Below are 21,505 nucleotides of genomic sequence, written 5' to 3'. Positions count from 1 at the left end.
CATATGAGATGGGTAATGTAGGGTATGTAAACATTGTATTAAGTGGCATTGCTTAAAGTGGCTAGTGGTACATTTTTACATAATTTCCATCAATTCCCATTTTTAAAGTGGCTGGAGTTGAGTCAGTATGTTGGCAGCGGCCGCTAAATGTTAGTGGTGGCTGTTTAACAGTCTGATGGCCTTGAGATAGAAGCTGTTTTTCAGTCTCTCGGTCCCTGCTTTGATGCACCTGTACTGACCTCGCCTTCTGGATGATAGCGGGGTGAACAGGCAGTGGCTTGGGTGGTTGTTGTCCTTGATGATCTTTATGGCCTTCCTGTGACATCGGGTGGTGTAGGTGTCCTGGAGGGCAGGTAGTTTGCCCCTGGTGATGCGTTCTGCAGACCTCACTACCCTCTGGAGAGCCTTACGGTTGTGGGCGGAGCAGTTGCCGTACCAGGCGGTGATACAGCCCGACAGGATGCTCTCGATTGTGCATCTGTAGAAGTTTGTGAGTGCTTTTGGTGACAAGCCGAATTTCTTCAGCCTCCTGAGGTTGAAGAGGCGCTGCTGCGCCTTCTTCACAACGCTGTCTGTGTGGGTGGACCAGTTCAGTTTGTCCGTGATGTGTACACCGAGGAACTTAAAACTTTCCACCTTCTCCACTACTGACCCGTCGATGTGGATAGGGGGGTGCTCCCTCTGCTGTTTCCTGAAGTCCACAATCATCTCCTTTGTTTTGTTGACGTTGAGTATGAGGTTATTTTCCTGACACCACACTCCGAGGGCCCTCACCTCCTCCCTGTAGGCCGTCTCGTCGTTGTTGGTGATCAAGCCTACCACTGTAGTGTCATCCGCAAACTTGATGATTGAGTTGGAGGCGTGCATGGCCACGCAGTCGTGGGTGAACAGGGAGTACAGGAGAGGGCTCAGAACGCACCCTTGTGGGGCCCCAGTGTTGAGGATCAGCGGGGTGGAGATGTTGTTACCTACCCTCACCACCTGGGGGCGGCCCGTCAGGAAGTCCAGGACCCAGTTGCACAGGGCGGGGTCGAGACCCAGGGTCTCGAGCTTGATGACGAGTTTGGAGGGTACTATGGTGTTAAATGCTGAGCTGTAATCGATGAACAGCATTCTCACATGGGTATTCCTCTTGTCCAGATGGGTTAGGGCAGTGTGCAGTGTGGTTGCGATTGCGTCGTCTGTGGACCTATTGGGTCGGTAAGCAAATTGGAGTGGGTCTAGGGTGTCCGGTAGGGTGGAGGTGATATGGTCCTTGACTAGTCTCTCAAAGCACTTCATGATGACGGAAGTGAGTGCTACGGGGCGGTAGTCGTTTAGCTCAGTTACCTTAGCTTTCTTGGGAACAGGAACAATGGTGGCCCTCTTGAAGCATGTGGGAACAGCAGACTGGGATAAGGATTGATTGAATATGTCCGTAAACACACCAGCCAGCTGGTCTGCGCATGCTCTGAGGACGCGGCTGGGAATGCCGTCTGGGCCTGCAGCCTTGCGAGGGTTAACACGTTTAAATGTTTTACTCACCTCGGCTGCAGTGAAGGAGAGCCCGCAGGTTTTGGTAGGGGGCCGTGTCAGTGGCACTGTATTGTCCTCAAAGCGGGCAAAAAAGTTGTTTAGCCTGTCTGGGAGCAAGACATCCTGGTCCTCGACGGGGCTGGTTTCCTTTTTGTAATCCGTGATTGACTGTAGACCCTGCCACATACCTCTTGTGTCTGAGCTGTTGAATTTCGACTCGATTTTGTCTCTGTACTGAGACTTGGCCTGTTTGATTGCCTTGCGGAGAGAATAGCTACACTGTTTGTATTCGGTCATGCTTCCGGTCACCTTGCCCTGGTTAAAAGCAGTGGTTCGCGCTTTCAGTTTCACGCGAATGCTGCCGTCAATCCACGGTTTCTGGTTTGGGAATGTTTTTATCGTTGCTGTGGGTACGACATCGTCAATGCACTTCCTAATGAACTCGCTCACCGAATCAGCATATTCGTCAATATTGTTGTTGGACGCGATGCGGAACATATTCCAATCTGCGTGATCGAAGCAGTCTTGAAGCGTGGATTCAGATTGGTCGGACCAGCGTTGAACAGACCTGAGCGCGGGAGCTTGTTGTTTGAGTTTTTGTTTGTAGGCTGGAATCAACAAAATGGAGTCGTGGTCAGCTTTTCCGAAAGGGGGGCGGGGGAGGGCCTTATAAGCGTCGCGGAAATTAGTGTAACAATGGTCTAGTGTTTTTCCAGCCCTGGTAGCACAATCGATATGCTGATAGAATTTAGGGAGTTTTGTTTTTAGATTAGCCTTGTTAAAATCCCCAGCTACGATGAATGCAGCCTCAGGGTGTGTGGTTTCCAGTTTACAAAGAGTCAGATAAAGTTCGTTCAGGGCCATCGATGTGTCTGCTTGGGGGGGAATGTATACGGCTGTGATTATGATTGACGAGAATTCCCTTGGTAGATAATGCGGTCGACATTTGATTGTGAGGAGTTCTAGATCAGGTGAACAGAACGACTTGAGTTCTTGTGTGTTGTTATGATGATCACACCACTTCTCGTTAATCATAAGGCATACCCCCCCGCCCCTCTTCTTACCGGAAAGATGTTTGTTTCTGTCGGCGCGATGCATGGAGAAACCAGCTGGCTGCACCGACTCCGTTAGCGTCCCTTGAGTTAGCCATGTTTCCGTGAAGCAGAGCACGTTGCAATCCCTGATGTCTCTCTGGAATGCTACCCGTGCTCGGATTTCATCAACCTTATTGTCAAGAGACTGGACATTGGCGAGTAGTATGCTAGGGAGTGGAGCGCGATGTGCCCGTCTCCGAAGCCTGACCACGAGACCGCCACGTTTTCCCCTTTTCCGGCGACGCACAGGGTCGCCGGCTGGGATCAGATCCATTGTATTGTGTGGAAGGCAAGACACTGGATCCGTTTCGGGAAAGTCATATTCCTGGTAGGAACGATGATGAGTTGACGTTAATCGTATATTCAGTAGTTCCTCCCGACTGTATGTAATGAAACCTAAGATTACCCGGGGTACCGATGTAAGAAATAACACGTAAAAAAACAAAATACTGCATATTTTCCAAGGAACGCGAAGCGAGGCAGCCATCTCTTTCCGGCGCCTGCGTACTAGCCTATCATCATCATGAGATGATAGGTTAGCCACCCCCCCCACCCCCCACCCCCCTCCACCATCACCACCTCCGCAGTAACAGGGGCAGCGATTGTCCGCGCTTGCCAGTCATAAGAAGTGTATGAGATCAAACCACATTTTGACATGCAGTGAGTTGACAGGGGCAAGCAGAGTCAGGAGACATTACTGTAACTTGACGATAAATAGGAAACGTATGACGGTGCCACTTAAGATTGCAGAGGAATTTTGGAGATTCCTACACCCCACATGACTGAAACTCACTCGGCTCGTCCCAATGCTAAATCTCGAACATATTTATTCTCATCTTTATCCTCACTAAAATAAACCAGAGTTATATAAGATGATATTAACAGATAGCTTTTCAATCATAGAATTAAGAGCATACATGATGTTTTCTTAGAATCGCCTCTTTTGATTGTCTATATTATCGCAATATGATCAGACTTTCAGTATGTGATTGATATAGCTTCATTTGCTAATAATCTAGTTTAGATCATTTCAGGCAGGTGATACATGCAACTTTGGTGGCGCCTTCCATTTTGTTTTCTTTGGAGCATCACTGATAGCAGAGAGCCTAGTCATGGATGCTTGAAAGATAAATACTTTTAATTAGGTCTAGGGGATAATCATTAAAGGAAGCCAGACTGCTGTAAAAGTCATTAACAATCTTAAATGAAATTTTTATTTTTATGATAGCCATTTACATGTATAATAAGAGTCAATGATTCTTGCAGCGGTGTGACAGAAACAGAGTGTAGCGAGAACTCATGTAAGACACCCCATTTAAATGAGCCGTTGTTGGCTATTCATTTCTACTAATGAACTGGGCTCTGTAGAGTGCTGAAAAGGGGGAAATATTTCACCATCTAAAATGTTATTTACGCTCAAAAAAAAGGATAATCTATTGAAAAGGAGGAAGTTCACTTTGTGGTTACTGATTATCGACGTGCAAACCGGAAACATAGTTGTCGTAGACAATCGATGTATTATTTTGCTCTGTTTACGGATATTTCTATTTCTGCCCCACTAGTAACAGTTCATACGGGGTTTGATTCTTTCAAAATAGAAATGTTCAAATAAATCAAGATCAAAAATAAACAAGTAGTCAAAGCGTACAGTAATTGTTTATTTGATAAAACCCTGTGGTGCCTTAATGTCTGTAATTCAACTATGTCGCAATTCCCAGATAATCTGCTTCTCATGTGATAAAACGTCGTCTGCCATATTTCTGAGACCTTGTGTAGTTAATTAGTGCAGATGATGGGAGTCTTCTCTTTCCCAAGCTTCTGGGCACTATGTTAGACTGTCCTTTTTCCTTTTTCACGGTGCCTTACTGTCTACAATGATACCTCAGCACATAACTTTACCCGGAGATAAGCTGTGCTTTTCTCCCCTGCCTTTTCTACGTCAGCTTTAGTACTCTGTCCAGAGGATGCGGGTTTTGAACGGAAGAGCACTGCAAAAGTTTCTTAGCTTTCTTAGCGTGCCAGCACAATCAGAGTCTTGTGTTCTAGAATGGTCCTTGGCATTCTTTCATCCCACAATGGGGTGGTGGACGCAGTGGGCTGGAATACATGACATCACTATCACACTATCATTCTAAAAGAAATCACCTGCATTCTCCCCTTTCTGCCCTTGTCTCTTTCTTCTCCTGGCCCGGCTCTGTTCAAGGACGTCCAGAGAACTAACAGAAAGGAGGAGGAGGACCTTTGTTTTTTATTGCGCCCTGTTCCACTGGTAACTGGCCATAAAAATAGGAATGTTTTCAAAACAAACAGCATCAATGGCGTTAAGTAAATAGGTGGACTTATGGCAGGGGAAAGGTATTCTGGACCCCTCCTAGGTCGCAGTCAGAAACTTAAACATTGTCCTTCAGTGAGATGCAGGCCTTCTCTCACACTCCCCCTCTCCTTACATGATTTAGCAGGTAGAGACAGACAGAGAGAGCAGACTGGCTCTCAACTCACATTACACTTTCAACTATAAAAACGGTCTCTCTCCAATGGATGTGTAGCTGTCAGAAGCAATAGAAATGGCCCAAAAAGGATCTGTGCAAATGGCCATAGAAGTGAGGTAGGTGTAAGTGGTCTTAGCCTACCTCCTGCTGGAAGTTCTCTCACTCTCATTCCTTGACCACATACAGATAATAGGGACTGTTCAAGGTAAAGAGGGGACAAAAAGCAAATCCCCACTTGTGCTCCTTGAGTCATATCAAAAATATGCAGTGAAATTGGATTACTAAAGGCTACGAAAACCAAAATGGCTGCAATCCATGCAAACTCTCCCACTTTCCAGGAAAAAGAAACGTGGGGAAAGAAGAAAAGAGAGCTTGATTAACATTCAGTAAATTATAATGACAAAAAAAGTAACTATTCATATATGCTGGTCTCTTAAACACCAGAATTATATTTGTGGCTGTGGTGGAGGATTCTTTTTGATTGCTCACAATACTCCAGTGTATCTTTAACAATATTGCTAAAGGGCCATTTCCTTAGAGTGCAGCCTGGTTTGATGTCATTACTGAGAAGACAACGGCACTCCAAACCCCCTCATATGCAAATGAAAATGGCTGGCAAGTTTCTTCACCACACAGTCAAGCTTCATGTCAAGGGAAAGTTGAGTACTTTTCATTCAAAAGAGTCAATTTTTTTTCTCTGAAGCTATTGGCTGTTTTTTATATTTTTTTATCTGTTTGGTACAGAAGGAAATCATCTCACTTTAAGAGAAAGAGACAGAAAAAACTCTCTCTTAATGATTGAAATGAACCAAACCATTAAAACAACAGATTTTTCGCTCTACACCAAAATATACGGTGTATATATATATATTTATTTTTCATTTTTCTGCATTTGATTCGTGATTGCTAATTCACTTTTTATTCTGAAGATTTTACACAGCTACTTTTCAAACTCATTTCCAAAATGTTTTCTGTTAAGTCCAAGATGCAAGAGCCAGTAAAGAAGAGAAATCTTCTATTCCCTTAATCCATTGATTTGTTTGTTTACCCCTCCATGGCAACACAGTATCCTTGAGACGATAGAAATCACATGGCTAAAACAAGGATGAAACAGAGAGAGACAGGAGCCATTTTTATTTCCAGCCACTATCTTCTCGGAAGTACCTTGATTTAATTTTCAAAGACAGGACGGAAGAAAGGAGTCACAGAGGATTCCTTAAGTTAATTGTCTGTGGACATGAACACCAACAATGTCCTCTTGTTCGCCGCCACCTATACGGCAAGAGAATTTACCAACCAATGTCCAAAGTTGTTCTCACTTGTTTATGAGCCTGTCTGTCAATCTGGGGTCCTTTATTTATGGCTGTCTTACCTGTGCCAGGACAAAATGCAAGTCTGCCTTTGGTGTTCCTAAGACTATGCATTACGCTGATTGGTAATAGAGTCTAAGCCCACAGCCCACGTTTTTCTGCGAAAACCCCCCTGTATAGTTTGTCATTTTTTTCTGCCGCATGTAGATAGTTAGTAGTGTCACAGTGAGGGAATAACAACTGCAAGGCCTTTTGTGCCGGTTACTCCTGTCTGATTGTTCAGGTGGATGGGGCTGGCTTCTTGAATTAATCTTTTCTTTCTGGCGACTCTCGCTACCCCCGGAATGGCAGAGCAGCTTTCTTTCCCACTGCTCGTTGTTGTTTTTAAGGTAAATAAGGCTCTGTCTGGTCCTGATGATAGCATTCATTTAGAATGCCACACAAAGCCTCGGCACAGTGCAACACAGCAAGCCCTTTATAGCTCCGTACCTTCCTCTGAAGGCTTCATTGTGACGCTTGGGTTTGCTTGGTACACTACAGCACTGAACATTGAACTTCTCTTCTCTTCTCCTCCTCTTCCCTTCCTCCCTTCCCACTTTTCTCCACAGATGAAATTAAAGATGATTATGACACTATGGGGCCTGACGCCACTCTTCAGACAGTTGGAAACGGTACAGGTGAGTTGATTTAATACATTGTGAGGTGATTTGATGTACAGATGTAGGATCTTAATTTGATCAGCCTGTTGCAGAATAACTTTTCTGCAATGAAGGAAATGTAAAACTTGTAGGGCCCGTTTCCCAGACACAGATTAAGCATAGTCCTGGACCAAAATGTATTGTACTCCATTAATTATAATCCACATAATAATTCACAGTTCCTGTTGCTGCAGGATTATTTTCCTGCTGTAGCAAACTGGCTCAAATGAAGATCCTACATCTGTATTGTGTTGAAAGATGAGGCCGAGACCAACCACCCTTCTAATCCTTGTGTGGGTGGCTGTGTGTCTCTGTGTCCGTGTAGAGCATCAGTGTCCCTGTATGGTCCTTTCTACACAAAACTGTGGAACCAAATCCTACCTGCCATTTTTAATTAAGTAAACAAAGCTGATTTCCACCCACAAGTCTCTTGGGCATTAAGTTTTCCCTCCATGATATCATCCTGACCGCTGCTGACAACTGGCCTCGGCACCATTTGAGTAAACACTCACCACATAATGGGAATCCTTCCTTAGGAATCTTCTGTTCTTCTTTTTTATTTATTTATATATTTTTAGATTTTATGTGTGTGTGTGTGTGAGCACGCACGTGTGTGAGTGTGCGTGCGCGCACACGCCTTCCTGCACACGCGGTCCTGTGCATGTGTGGTGACTTTTTTTTAGTGTGGAAATTTAGACATCGCAAATGTTTCCATTCAGGACATTAAAGTTGTGGAAACTATGTGGTGGCACTGCATTGGAAGACAAAAACCCACCACTGGATTACATGTGATTTCATTTAAGAAATGAAAGTTGTACGCACTCTTTTATCCAGGTGATTTCCTCTATTACAGAGAAGAAAGTAGCCCCTCTTTTTAGAGGGGACATTTCAAAGGAGGCACTACGAGGTTGAGCTTGTCGCTTGTTGGCAATACAGCGGCTTCCTAAATTGCATTTCATTTGCAAAATCAAATGAGTCTATATTTGATCTTTTTAATGTATTTGTAATCCTTAAGATACATATTTGTTTAACGGGTGAGTTGTGAATCCAACGTAGAGAGTTCAAGCATCCTCACAGTTTTGTCTCTAAATTACATGAGATGATTCTCAAATTGTTCCCACAAAGTCCTAATGAGAATGCAGGAAATTGAGCTGCCTAGTTAATAGTTGTTTCATACGATTTAATAAAAGATCCTTTGGCACCAGTGACATTTCCATGCCACTTTTGACAACCAAATCTACTACCTTGACCTTTCACAAATTGGGCCCGTAAAATAATCACTGCCAAACAAATCACAATATAAAAATGTACCTCGGCTTGGAAATGTCTAATTAAATAAGTAACTATCTAAATTCAGTCAAATAAAACCCGTTTGTGTGACTTCCTGTAACATTTAGCACAACAATGTGATATGTGACAAGTGGTATAACAGTGATATGATAGGGGGTAATAGAATATGGACTCGTCTCAGATTGTTGCAATGCTGTATGGTATAGCTTTGAATGAACGTGAACCTTTGAGAGTCTATCATCTTCTGTTGAATAATGAAGGTTGCAGTTTTTGATTGGCTTTGTTTGCTATTGGAGCCACAGCTATCTCTCCTCTGCAGCTTTGGGATTCCCCAAAGAGAAGGGACTGGAGAATATGAGAAAACACATAATGTGTGACTTCAGCAATTTCAGAAAGGCGGATTTAAAAAGTATTTTCTTGACTATGGTTAAAGCTTTTTTTGTGCAACATTGTGGTTTGTCCTCAGTAATCTGTTCCGCAGCCAATCAACTAACCAGAGCCTTTTATTGACCCCTTGTGTGGAAGTCAATACGGGAATTTGTTTGTACTGTTGCTACACAATGTGTAAATAAAATGTTAATCGAGAGGCTTAAATGCTGACGCTTAATTAAATAGTTGGATGTCTTTCGATAACCTTAAAGATTCAAAATTGTAAAATACAAATGATTTTCATTTCAAGTATGATACGGAAAATTTGAAGTAATTTGACCAGTTTAAATTGTGTTCCCCACATTTATTGTGTAACTGGTAATATGTTTCAAGTAAATACAATATGTTTATGTAAAATACTTTCCCCATGATTTAAGGTTGTACTTCAACTTATATTTCTTGTTTTAGAGGCTGTTGTGTGACAAGATAAAACAGTAATTCAGATGTATTCTTCATCACATTTAGACCCCATATGTTCCCTGTTTTGCTGTAACACACATTTCTCTTGGGGAGTGAAGAATCCAATTTTTTAAAACCCATCTCTCTCTCTTTCTCTCTCTCTCCCTCCTCCTTCTCTCGTTCTCTTCTTCTTTTCCAGTTAAGAATGTTGTTGATTGCACTTCCGAGTTTGAGGAGTTCTTCGCTAAGCGTAGCAAGCTCCAGGAGGAGAGCCACGTGGTCAGCATCGCTGAGTACCTGCAGCGGGGTGACACTGCCATCATTTACCCAGAAGCACCCGAGGGAGAGGAGCTGTCCCGTCTGGGCACGCCCGAAGCATCTGAAACAAACGGCCAGGAGGAAAATGGTACGAATCCATAGACCAGCCAGGGAGGGCAAGAACAGAACCGGAGACAGGGGCTGTATGTATGAAGCGTATTGGAGTAGGAGTGCTGATTTAGGATCAGTTAGGCCTTTTAGATCACAATGAATAAGATTACATGGACAGGGGGGAGCTGATCCTGGATCAGCACTCTTCCTATAAGACTCTAGCTACATACGTCCCCAGAAGAGAACAGAGCAGCAGTGGTGTGGCTGGACTCTTCTTGGTCTCTGTGGCTCAGTGACATGGGCAGCTGTTGGTCTCACAGATTCTTCACTGGATGCCTCTGTGTTTACCTTCGGTCCTTCAGTCTTTAAGCAGCAGCAGCTGCCAGAGGTCTGAAATAAGATAGTACACCTCCCAGACCCCGGGGGAACAGGGATTGAATTAGAATGGATTTATGATACGTACTTCAGAAATTATGAAAGTGTGGGGGAAAAATGGTATTAAATAAGCCACTTTAAAGCAATTAGGCGAGGGGACTATGGTTAAGGGGAGCAAGGAAGGACGAGGAGGGAGGGTGGGTAAGGTAGTGTTCTTAAAAACCAGGTCAAGGTGCTTTATTTCAGACTGACATTTGTAAAATATCAGTGTAAGATTAGATATCATGTTTAGTTTGTGTCTTAAATCAAAAGTCAAAGAAAAAACACAATTACTTAAGATAAAAGTATGTTATGCAACACATTCTGAAGTGTATAGGTCCATTAAAAGCTAATTCAATTTAGTACGCGTGAACTTTCACGTGTCTTAGTATGTGATATAAAAAAGGAGGGGCAGAGTGTGTGCGTGTGTGTGTGTGTGCGTATGTGTGCGTGTGTGTCAGGGCATGGATGCCAGCCTGAGACGATGGCACTCTGTAGAGCAGATTGCAGTGATACCTCCCATACCATTCCGGGCAGTACGCCCATTAGCTGCCATTGATTTGCTGACCTTTTGGACCGCTTTCTCTCCCCAACCCCCCTCCCTTTCTCCCCCCCGTCTCCCCTACCCAGACCTGCCACCTGGAACTCCAGATGCTTTCGCCCAACTGTTGACCTGCCCCTACTGCGACCGGGGTTACAAGCGCTTGACATCGCTCAAGGAGCACATCAAGTACCGCCACGAGAAGAACGAGGAGAACTTCGCCTGCCCCCTGTGTAACTACACGTTTGCTTACCGCACTCAGCTTGAGCGACATATGGCCACGCACAAGCCCGGTAGAGATCAGGTGAGGATCATATGCCCTCGTTTTTTGGGGGGGGGGTTGCTGTTTTCAATCACTTTCAGGATCATATGCCCCTATCACTTCATTTCTAATGTGCTATGATCCCTTGGAGGAAATTATATAATTTGATTGGCAGTCATTATTAATTTTTCATGACATTTTGAAGATGCAGATCTTTTAATGGTAATAACTTTAATTGAGGCCCTAAATGGTTTTTTGATGGCCCCGTCTGATATGATTTTGCCGTCTTATGTTCACGATCGAATGATTATGTTAATTTCCAATTTAGACATTTTTTCTGCTCCTTAATTTCACTTCAACTGGTAGATTTTATGTTCTTTAAAATCAAGCATTTCCTGTATGCAGTACTATGTCATACATTCCACCATTTCCTTACATTGCATAAACAGAATCAACATGTACACTTATTATTGAGTCTCACTCACTCTCAATGTATTTTTTTTAATATAAACTAACCTGGGAATTTGTTGGCAATTTCCATGCATCACATCCAACTCCCTGTGTGGAAAAAAAACACCTTCTATTCATAGACGTTACATTTGCTTGCCAACCATGTTTAAAAATAAGTGAATCTGAACAAAACCGGTAGTGATTATTTAAATCCTCTTGGGGTAAAAAAGAAAGAAGAAAGAGAAATAAAATGTGTTGTGAAGTTAGTGAATCATTGTGTCATCGCTTACAGGCAAGTCCCAATCCCATGTCCCGTGAGAGCTGTCTCTACCTAGGAAAAATTGCCCTCGCCATAAACACCATACAAAATTCTAAAAATAACCTGTAACTCTCCTTATCCAATTAACCAATCAAGAGAAAATGTGTCATTAATACGAGCCAATAATATTTGAATACCCAGCCCATGCGCCCTGACAACAACATCCAACATCCCATCCCATCCCTTCCCTGAGTCATGTAGGATAGCAAGTCCCCCTCCCCAAAAAACACATTTGCTGGTGTTGGTGCCATTGACAATTAGAGTTAGAAAATGATTGTATCTTATTGGCACAACTAAAGTTTACTGCGATCCTCAGAGGGAAGCAGCGGGAGCCAGAGCAGCTGTTGCTGTTTGTTTACGCAACTCAGCAACATACGAGCGGTGGGGTCCCCGACTTGCGCTTGGCGGCCCCAGCGACAGACAGACCCACTCCCGCTCGATCTTTGAAGGTTGCTGCCGTTTGAACAATCCCTCCCTGTGTCCTCCCTTACGCCATCTGTCTCCCCAGGAATGTGGGTAGAGTCAGCACACCCCAGCAGTTGTCAGGCTGGATCAGGACGCTGGCTGCTTCTTCCTGCTATGCCTCTGCCTGCGTAGCGTGTGTTGCTGAGAGATCTTTTGTGTTGCCTAAGCATTTAACATGTTCACCTCCCACTCAGAATTAATTGTGCACGCCTGGTGTGCCCCCCGTTTACACGTACGCTGTTACTGTTGTTGTTATTACTATTATATTTGGATTTTTAAACAGGCAGAGGCCTCCCCCTGTTTGAATTGCAAATTTGAGGGGCCGCAACTGATGTTTACCTTTGAACAGAGAATCAAGGCCTAGGCCCATCCTATCCAGCATAGTCTACGATTATTAAAGAGACGTTTGAGGATTCAAATGATTAGTGGAAATCTGTTCCAATTAAGACATTTCAACATTTATGGAAATGTAATGTTTCTTCATGTATAATTACTGTTGTATGTAGGTATGTGAAATACAGGGAAGGACTTCTTGTGAAATAGTCAGAATATCTTTTGAGTGATTACCCCAAATTAATAAAAGTAGATCAGATTGCTTGTCTCTAATGAGGGGGAAACTATATTTAAAAAAAGAGCCCCTTTCATTTATTTTATTTTATTGGCTGCCAAATTCTAAAGGCATGCTTCCTGGGCTCGAGAGCCAGGAAATGAAAAGGTATGTGATTCCCTCTGTTATCAGCGCCACTCTTGTACTCTCTCGTTGGAGATGGAAGTAGAAAGAGGCAAGATGGGCTGTGTAGCAACGCGAGACATTTGGCTTGTCGGTCGATTGCACCGAGGGCTGATTGTGATTATTTAGTGAACTCTTTTCCCCCTGTAATGTTGTTTGCAGAACTCATGTCAATACCTGCTTCTTTCTCTATAGCACCAACTGCTGAACCAGGGGGCTGGCAACCGCAAGTTCAAATGCACAGAATGTGGCAAGGCCTTCAAGTACAAGCACCATCTGAAGGAACACCTGCGGATTCACAGTGGTGGGTAGCAAGGGGGCCTGTGCACTCCTCTTTGAATAAGCATAACCTTGATTTAAGACTGTGGTGAACTTCACAGGTTGTACAAAAATTCGATTGCCTTGTTCTTTTCTCTCTCCCACTGTTCCAATGGACGACTTGAGCTACTTTGTTTCCTTCTATCTGCCAATCTCACAATTGAGCAGTTCAGTGTTTACACTTCAATTTGGCATTAATCGAAGGTGTTCATTGTTGATACATTTTCCCTTAGCCCACTTGTATTTAATACATGAGAATATGTGTGTTCGTTATCCCGTTCCAATTGTGTTCATGGCAGATATTTGTAAAAGTATACGTTGTCTCTTTTCAGGTGAGAAGCCATACGAATGCCCGAACTGCAAGAAGCGCTTCTCCCACTCAGGCTCCTACAGCTCTCACATCAGCAGCAAGAAGTGCATCGGCCTTATCGCAGTCAACGGGAGGATGCGCAACAACATGAAAACAGGCTCATCCCCTACGTCAGCCTCGTCCTCCCCCACTAACACCGCCATCACCCAGCTGAGACACAAGCTAGAGAACGGAAACGGAAACGGCAAGCCCCTGGGCCACCACCAGGACCAGAACAACCACCACCTGAACATCAAAACAGAACCACTAGACTTCAACGACTACAAACTCATGATGGCCTCCCATGGCTTCGGCGCACCTGGGCCCTTCATGAACGGAGGGATGGGCGGAAATAGCAGCCCGCTAGGGATCCACTGCTCAGCCCAGAGCCCCATGCAGCACCTGGGGCTGGGGATCGAACAACAGCTCCTGGGCTACCCGTCCCTGAGCAACAACCTGAGCGAGGTCCAGAAGGTGCTCCAGATCGTGGACAACACTGTGTGCAGGCAGAAGATGGACTGCAAACCGGAGGAGATCTCCAGGCTCAAGGCTTACATGAAGGAGCTCGGGAACCAGATCGAGGAGCAGAAACAGGGACTGACGTCACAGGGGGGTCACCAGGTTGGTCTTCCAGTCGTCAGCCATAACGGTGCCACTAAAAGCATCATCGACTACACATTAGAAAAAGTGAACGAAGCCAAAGCTTGTCTCCAGAGCTTGACCACGGACTCAAAGAGACAAATTAGCACTATCAAACGTGAGAAATCCAACCACATGCTAGATTTAGGTACAGAGGATAAGATGCACGAGAACAACATTATGTTTACACCCTTTTCTTGCCAATACTGCAAAGAAGCCTTCCCAGGTCCAATTCCCTTGCATCAGCATGAACGTTACCTGTGTAAAATGAATGAGGAGATCAAGACAGTTCTCCAGACTAGCGAGAACCTTATGCCCACAAAACAGGGGATGTTTACGGAGAAGCATGCCCTCCTGCTCTCGTCCATGCTGTCTGAGAAAAGCCCCATCAACCCATACAAGGACCACATGTCAGTGCTCAAGGCCTACTTCGCTATGAACATGGAGCCCAATTCAGAGGAACTACTGAAGATCTCCATAGCGGTCGGCCTTCCTCAGGAATTCGTCAAAGAGTGGTTCGAGCAGAGGAAAGTCTACCAGTACGGCACCCCAAGAACTCCACCACTAGAACAACAACGGAACAACCATGCAGATATGGTTCTAGCCGCAAACAACCACAACCACACTCCCACTAAAGACTCAATGGCAGCTAGATCCCCAGTGTCCCTGATCAAGTATAATGACCGGGACCGCAACCGGAACCACCGTATCACGTCCCCCTCCATTGCAGAGCTCCATAACAACGTCAGCAACTGTGAGAACCAGCTCAGACTCATGAAAGCCAACACGTTCAGTGGACACACCAAACACATGGGTGACCACTCCAAATTGGACCACCTCTCCAGGAGCAGCACACCTTCTCCTTTGAACCTTTCCTCCACATCTTCCAAAAACTCCCAGAGTAGCTCATATACTCCAAACAGCCTGATGTCTGAGGACCTGAACCTCAACATGAACCTGTCTGAAAAACCACTGGACCTGTCACTGCCAAAGCTCATGAAGGAGCCCAAACACGCCATGACCGTGAAGAGCAGGCCTAAACTAAACAGTATTAACCACCATGACCACTCCAGTGTTCCCTCCCCACGAGAACACTTCGAAGAGCCACTTAACCTGGCCTATCTCAAGAAGGAGTTTGAAGGCAGAGGCCAGAACCACCTCAATGGAGACTTCAACAAAAGCACCAGCCCCTTGTTCGGGATGAACCCCTTCGGTGCCAAACCTATGTACACATCGCTTCCGCAACAGACCGCGTTCCCACCTGCCACCTTCATGTCTCCAATGCAGGCCAGCATGCCTGGGCTGAGGCCATACCCAGGGCTGGATCAGATGAGCTTCCTACCACACATGGCCTACACTTATGCAACAGGAGCAGCTACCTTTGCTGAGATGCAGCAGAGGAGAAAATACCAGCGAAAGCCTGGTTTCCAGGTAAATAGATAAGCCACTTGTGGTTTAGTTTTTAAGCCTCCGGTTTATCCTCTCTCTCTCTCCCCATCTTTAACCCCCCCCCCCCCCCCTCTCTCTCTCTCTCTCTCTCTCCCCATCTTTAACCCCTTTCTCTCTCTCTCTCCCTTTCTCTCTCCCTCCATCTCTACCCCCCTCCCCCCTCAAATTCTCTAAAATGATCTGCTCATTGTGCCACTAATTAAAAGGTACTCTAATGAGCTCAAATGCTCACCTGCAGCACATTGAACCAGGGAGAAAACACAGTCAGGTAGATAACCAGCTGTCAAACGAGCCTGGAGTTGTTCAGTTCTCCAAGCAGGCATCATTAGCGATATCAGCATATAATTGCCGTTTCAGAAGAGGTTATGATGTGGGGGATTCAGTTGTTGCCAGACTCCACCGTGAATTGTCCTTAACGCAGAGTGCAGGCAGCATCACGTCTCCAGCTGTTCAGTGTAGTCTATTCCAGAGTAAAACATAGACTACGTACCCTTTAAAATCAATCTCTCAGCCTAGTTTATTTTGAGTTCTTTTTCCTTAGGTGTTTTGTGTTGTGAATTGTGTGAGGGAAATAGTGTACATGATCTGTGCAATGGGAAAAGGGTAAGCCCCGGAGCTGCACACAGCGCCGAGGATCTGACTCCAACTCCAATTCTCAGCCACTTTCTTGTATTTTATTTGAAAGAGATTAGCACTCTAAAGCCAAAATGAGTTTCTACACGCAGGTTAATAATGCACAGGCTCCATGTTCATTCCCACTGAATGCTGAAGGCTGTTTAACATAGAGGGAACCATTTTGATAAAAAAAGTATTAATAATGTTTCCTATTCTAAGTTATTAAATTAGATTTTTTTTTATACAGCTACGGGCATTTAGCTCAAATTGATGGCGGAATGATAGTGGCTCTGTTCTTTAAAAACAGTGTAAGAAAGAAAATGTCCCCGCCAAAGGAATCCTTGTCAGACCAGAGCGAGCACTTCTTAATGAGAGCAATGGTGCTTCTCAATATTGGTCATTTAGAACACCTCTTGATTTAATCATTATGAGTTGGAAATTAGAAGAGTATGACAATATGCCCCGCAAAGGGCTTTCTCTTATTGTTATGACCTTCTAATGTAATAATATTTCCCCCCAATTAATTTAAGTCTATGCCTTTCGGGTTCATTTTCCCTTATAAAGAACAGATACATATAGACTTAAAACTCTTTCATGTATAAAATTAGACTGATGTGGATTCAAATATATGGAGATTTTTTTTTAAATAACATTCAGGGTAGATTCTCAACCATTACAATGTAGTCTTGCCTTTTATATATTCATTTGTGTATTTACACCTGAGCTCTGTATTGGAGTGTTCGTAATTAGGTCAAACAGTAAGTTCCATTCTGTCTTTCATTCAGGCAAACATCAGGAGGTACTAAATTTAGTTGACATGTGTGGATTGATAAATGTGTCATTTTCTAGGGGGAGCTGCTAGACGGAACAGCAGATTATATGTCAGGACTGGATGATATGACCGATTCAGACTCCTGTCTGTCCCGGAAGAAGATTAAGAAGACAGAAAGTGGTATGTACGCGTGTGACTTGTGCGACAAAACATTCCAGAAGAGCAGTTCCCTCCTAAGACACAAATATGAACACACAGGTATATACTGTTCTGGAACACTTATTTTACCCCACTGCTTTTATTTCTAATGTTTTGTGTTACTAAACCCTTTCAAATTGTTTCATTTGGTTTATTCCCCGCTTCTTTCTTGCTTTGTTCTTTTTCAGTTGTATGTAAATCGAGACCTAACTTGTTTCTTCATTGACAGGGGTGAGGAGATATACTTACTAAAATATGTAGAGCAAGACATTACATTATCGGGGTTATGGCTGAAATACCTTTCTCTGCGTATATAAGCTCCATACTTAAATCAAAATGGGGTAGAAAGTTCCTAGCTAAATGTTGTGTCATTGCTTTGCATAATGCATGAGGGCACTGTCTGAGGTAAATGTCATCCTTGGCCGTTTCTAATTATATCCATCACATGCTACTTGATTAACCCTATTATGTTGTGCAAAACACACTAAGCGCACCCACATTTAACTAATAAAGAGACAGAGACAGACCGCTGACAGTATCACTTGACCAAAACGGTCCTTCGTTGACTATCACTCTAATCAGTGACAGATCGGTTTAACCCATTGAACATTTGTGTGTTGCTGATTATTTTATTTTTTTGACACTTCTCACAACTAAACTCTTTCACTAAATTGCGTCATTCTTTACACACATGACTATGTGCAGCACGCAGCAGAACATGCTTGATGTAGCCTGCAGTTAATCTGGTTGTTGTATTAGCAGGTGTGTGTTGCAAGAACGGCAGTTATGGAAAGTGTCGAAGGCATTCCAGGGCTATTTGTGGCTAGGAATTGGCCAGATGTGTTTGGTGTCTGTGCTTTGTGGCACAAGTGGCGTCACGAGCGGATTGAAATGCCAAAGGAGAAACTCTGTCTTATGATTTGTGTCAGATAGACTGTTATATTTCCGGATGTGCTGAGGTGTAGCAAATTCAAAAGGGGTGCAACTGTCCCCGACTCCCCACCCCATGATATACACCATGACCAGCCACCATCGCTGGCTGCTAGGAGAGTTTTGATTTAGCCAGATCATTTGGTAGCATGATGTAATGAAATTTCACTCCATCAATGTAGGGCGGCTCGAGTTTCTCGTCTCACACTTTTGCATTCAGGGTGTCCCGTCTTACACGGTGAGCAGAGTAGAGATGAGTCCCAATATAATTGAGGGACAGAGGCGTCTAGAAAGTAGAATTATTCTTCTGAGATTATCAGGGTAGCCATAGGAGTCTCTCGTTCAATTTTCATCTCCTATTTGTTTACTTATTTGTCACAGCTTTCTGTTTGTTTAGTTTGCGGTGGTTTATTTACGTTGCATCCATCAGTGTGGCACTTACGCCGAAAATAAGTGCTTGTGATTCTGTTCCTCCATGCTTTAGCGATAAGAGGGAATTTCATAGTGTAAACACATGACAGACCCTGTGGTTTATTTAAGCTGTTTATCTCCTCATTCAGAATAAACAAATAAGTTATGACAAAGTTAGCATTGATATTGTAATGATAGTTCAAGTTGCTTCGTACCATTCGAATCATCTGAATGTACTTTTAGTTTGTGTTTGTTCTCCTCCTGATGTTTATAATTGTGTGAAATGTAGTAACAACGTAGCGAGCTGGGAAACTCATGTCTGCTTTCCTCTCCCTTTGTGTCTCCTCAGGTAAACGGCCACACCAGTGTCAAATCTGCAAGAAGGCATTCAAACACAAGCACCACCTCATAGAACATTCACGACTGCACTCGGGCGAGAAACCGTACCAGTGCGACAAGTGCGGGAAGCGCTTCTCTCACTCGGGCTCCTACTCCCAGCACATGAACCATCGTTACTCTTACTGCAAGAGGGAGGCCGAGGAGAGGGAAGCGGCCGAGAGAGAGGCCCGAGAGAAGGGCCACCTAGAGCCCACAGAGCTACTATTGAGCCGGGCCTACTTACAGGGCATGACTCCTCAGGGCTACCCCGACCTGGAGGAGCGCGAGGGCATTCTGAGGGAAGGAGGGATGAACGGAGGGATGAACGGAGGCATGAGAGATCGTCAGAAGGAAGTTGAAGGAACGTACGCGAAAATAGGACGTAGGGAAGAGGATTTTGAGGAGGAGGAAGAGGAGAGCGAGAACAAGAGCATGGACACAGATCCAGACACGTTGAGGGATGAGGAGGAGAACGGCGAGCACTCAATGGACGATAGTTCGTTGGACGGGAAAACAGAAACCAAATCGGATCACGAGGACAATATGGAGGACGGCATGTAATAAAACTACTGCATTTAAAAAGCTTCCCATCTTACTTTTCTGTTCAGTATTGTTACCTGCTTGGTTTTAAAACGCTGCTGAGTTGAAGCTGTACATGCACGTGCCTGAAGCTTCTAGGAAGCTTTGTATTGAAGGACTCAAGGGGTGGTGGTTGTATATGTCTGCCCAAGGAGACACTGATTAGAAGTTTGATTTTGGGGTGGGGTGGGGGGGTGGGGGGGGGGGGAATTGTGTAAGAAGAGGCTGCATTATGCAAAAATGAAAAATGAATAAATGAATCCATTTTAAAAATTGTACAGTATTAAGGCCTAAAAATATGTGTGGTGCTAACATCCTAAAAACTCTGTGTTCCATAGTCTTTATAGCACAAACTAGTGACTTGTACAAATTGCACTTCGCTTCTATAATCACTACAAAAATAATAAAAAAGTATTGCCTATGTATATATTTATACAGTGTTGAAAAAAGCAGTAGTGACCACGCTACAGTCCATCAGTTGTATTACTTATCTTTCACTTAATGTGTTGTCTATAGTTTTGCCCTGTTGTCAGGCCAGCTAGCCACACAGTTTTAGGCCTCCGAATTTCTCTGTGAAGGAACTTAACAGATATTACCTGTTTGATTTTAAGATACTGAAGTCTTAAAGAGACCTTGAAATGAAGGGGAAACGGTTTGGCAGTACAGTACAGTAGATGGAAGGATCGTGTGAACAATGAAGGAGAAAGCCTTTGTAAGGTGTTTTTGATAAGAAAAAGCCTTATATGCAAACCTTTTAATCTGTGTGTTTCTGCAAGTGCCATCCTTGTATTGTGTGAAAGGAGGGTGACACATGTTACCTCTTCACCAGCTTCGGTATTAAGAGATAGCTCACCTTGCTCTTTCAAGCACCCATGTCAGTATTAGGACACTAGGCAGCAGCTCCTTAGTTTACATATGTCTGTGCAATTTTCAGGTTTATTTCATTAACTTTTGTCAGTATTACACCAAACGATTTTTTGAAACAACAAAATTGCATTCATTTTGTTTGTAGGTTGAATAACATTTTATTTATGTGGCCCATTTTATATTTCCTAATTTTATTTATTTCATACTGTAGTGTACAGTATTATAGTTCTTCAATATATAGATATATTTTAGTAAAAATGAACTTGGCGTTGATCATTGGGCAAATTTTACGTAAAGAGAGCATTTATTGTGTTTTGAAACATTAATTGTGAAATGCAAATTTTCAACTATATTATTTTGTTTTATTTCCTTTATTTTCCAATTACTGGAAATTCCAAATTTGGGAACTTTTATACAATATTGTGAAAACACTGTATTTTTAACGAAAAAAATTCCACTTTCTTCATCTTTTTTTTTTTTTGCTAAAAAAATGAAGAGGGACTGTTAAGATACAATGTATGACACCATGACTGAAGAAAATCTTTCCTGAAATGTCTTTGTAAAAGTATTATTGAATTTTTAATTTGTAATTTCTCTTGGAAATGACCATGCTCGAATAAAAGTAGCCAAATTACAGAACACAAATGCCTTATGTTTAATTTTTTTTTTTGTGCTTTTGTAGCAGTGCTCGAGAACCACATAACTACACCTGTCACTCAGAAAAGGAGTTGTCTGAAAGTAAAAGACCCACAATCCCCCAAAATTGTATAGTTTGCCTCGTATGATTTCAACTTTTCACATACTGAGTCACACAATAATTCATTATTTTCAATACTTTTATAACATTCAATAGACTTAATGATTGTTTAATGACAGTCACATTACCAAGAGAGAAAAAAAGCAAAGAAACAAATTTAGTCATTAAAATGAAAAGGTGGACGCCAGCTACTGTAAAAGTACTTTCGTGTGAAGATACTTACAGCTATTAACTGCTCACACTGCATATGCAGATTCAAAGCAACATCAAAAGGCTGAGATGAAAGGGAAAAGGTTGAGCAATGCCAAACGCAGAGCATGCTTTGCATATTCCAATTTTCATATTGATCCTGATGCCATCTGATCATTCGGTGCTATCTCACAGATAAAAGGGGAGGTCTTAAACGATTAGCCATTGAATTTAACCATCTACTGTTAACTGTTCGGGGCGATTAAGAATGCAACGCTTC

The 21,505-nt window shown here is 43.4% G+C and overlaps 1 protein-coding gene across 4 annotated transcripts in view; it reads left to right on the top strand.

Moving 5' to 3' along the window:
• The window catches only part of LOC139566454 (zinc finger E-box-binding homeobox 2-like), an 82,767-nt gene extending 61,843 nt beyond the window's left edge, over positions 1 to 20,924 (top strand). For 2 of the 4 annotated variants that reach the window (XM_071387637.1, XM_071387636.1), the window contains exons 3-9: positions 7,017 to 7,085; positions 9,424 to 9,630; positions 10,638 to 10,852; positions 12,970 to 13,078; positions 13,425 to 15,511; positions 16,994 to 17,096; positions 18,805 to 20,924. In XM_071387637.1, the coding sequence (XP_071243738.1) occupies positions 7,017 to 7,085; positions 9,424 to 9,630; positions 10,638 to 10,852; positions 12,970 to 13,078; positions 13,425 to 15,511; positions 16,994 to 17,096; positions 18,805 to 19,394 (3,380 nt within the window). In that variant the 3' untranslated portion in view covers positions 19,395 to 20,924. Of the gene's footprint in view, positions 1 to 7,016; positions 7,086 to 9,423; positions 9,631 to 10,637; positions 10,853 to 12,969; positions 13,079 to 13,424; positions 15,512 to 16,993; positions 17,175 to 18,804 lie in introns of all 4 variants that reach the window. The other 2 variants (XM_071387635.1, XM_071387634.1) reach the window with 1 other exon arrangement.
• The last annotated feature ends 581 nt before the right edge of the window (positions 20,925 to 21,505 follow it).

This window comes from Salvelinus alpinus, chromosome 38 (genome assembly GCF_045679555.1).
Source record: "Salvelinus alpinus chromosome 38, SLU_Salpinus.1, whole genome shotgun sequence".
Lineage (NCBI taxonomy): Eukaryota > Metazoa > Chordata > Actinopteri > Salmoniformes > Salmonidae > Salvelinus > Salvelinus alpinus.
The sequence above is the reverse complement of the archived record's forward strand: the minus strand, read 5'-3'. Positions and strand labels throughout refer to the sequence as shown.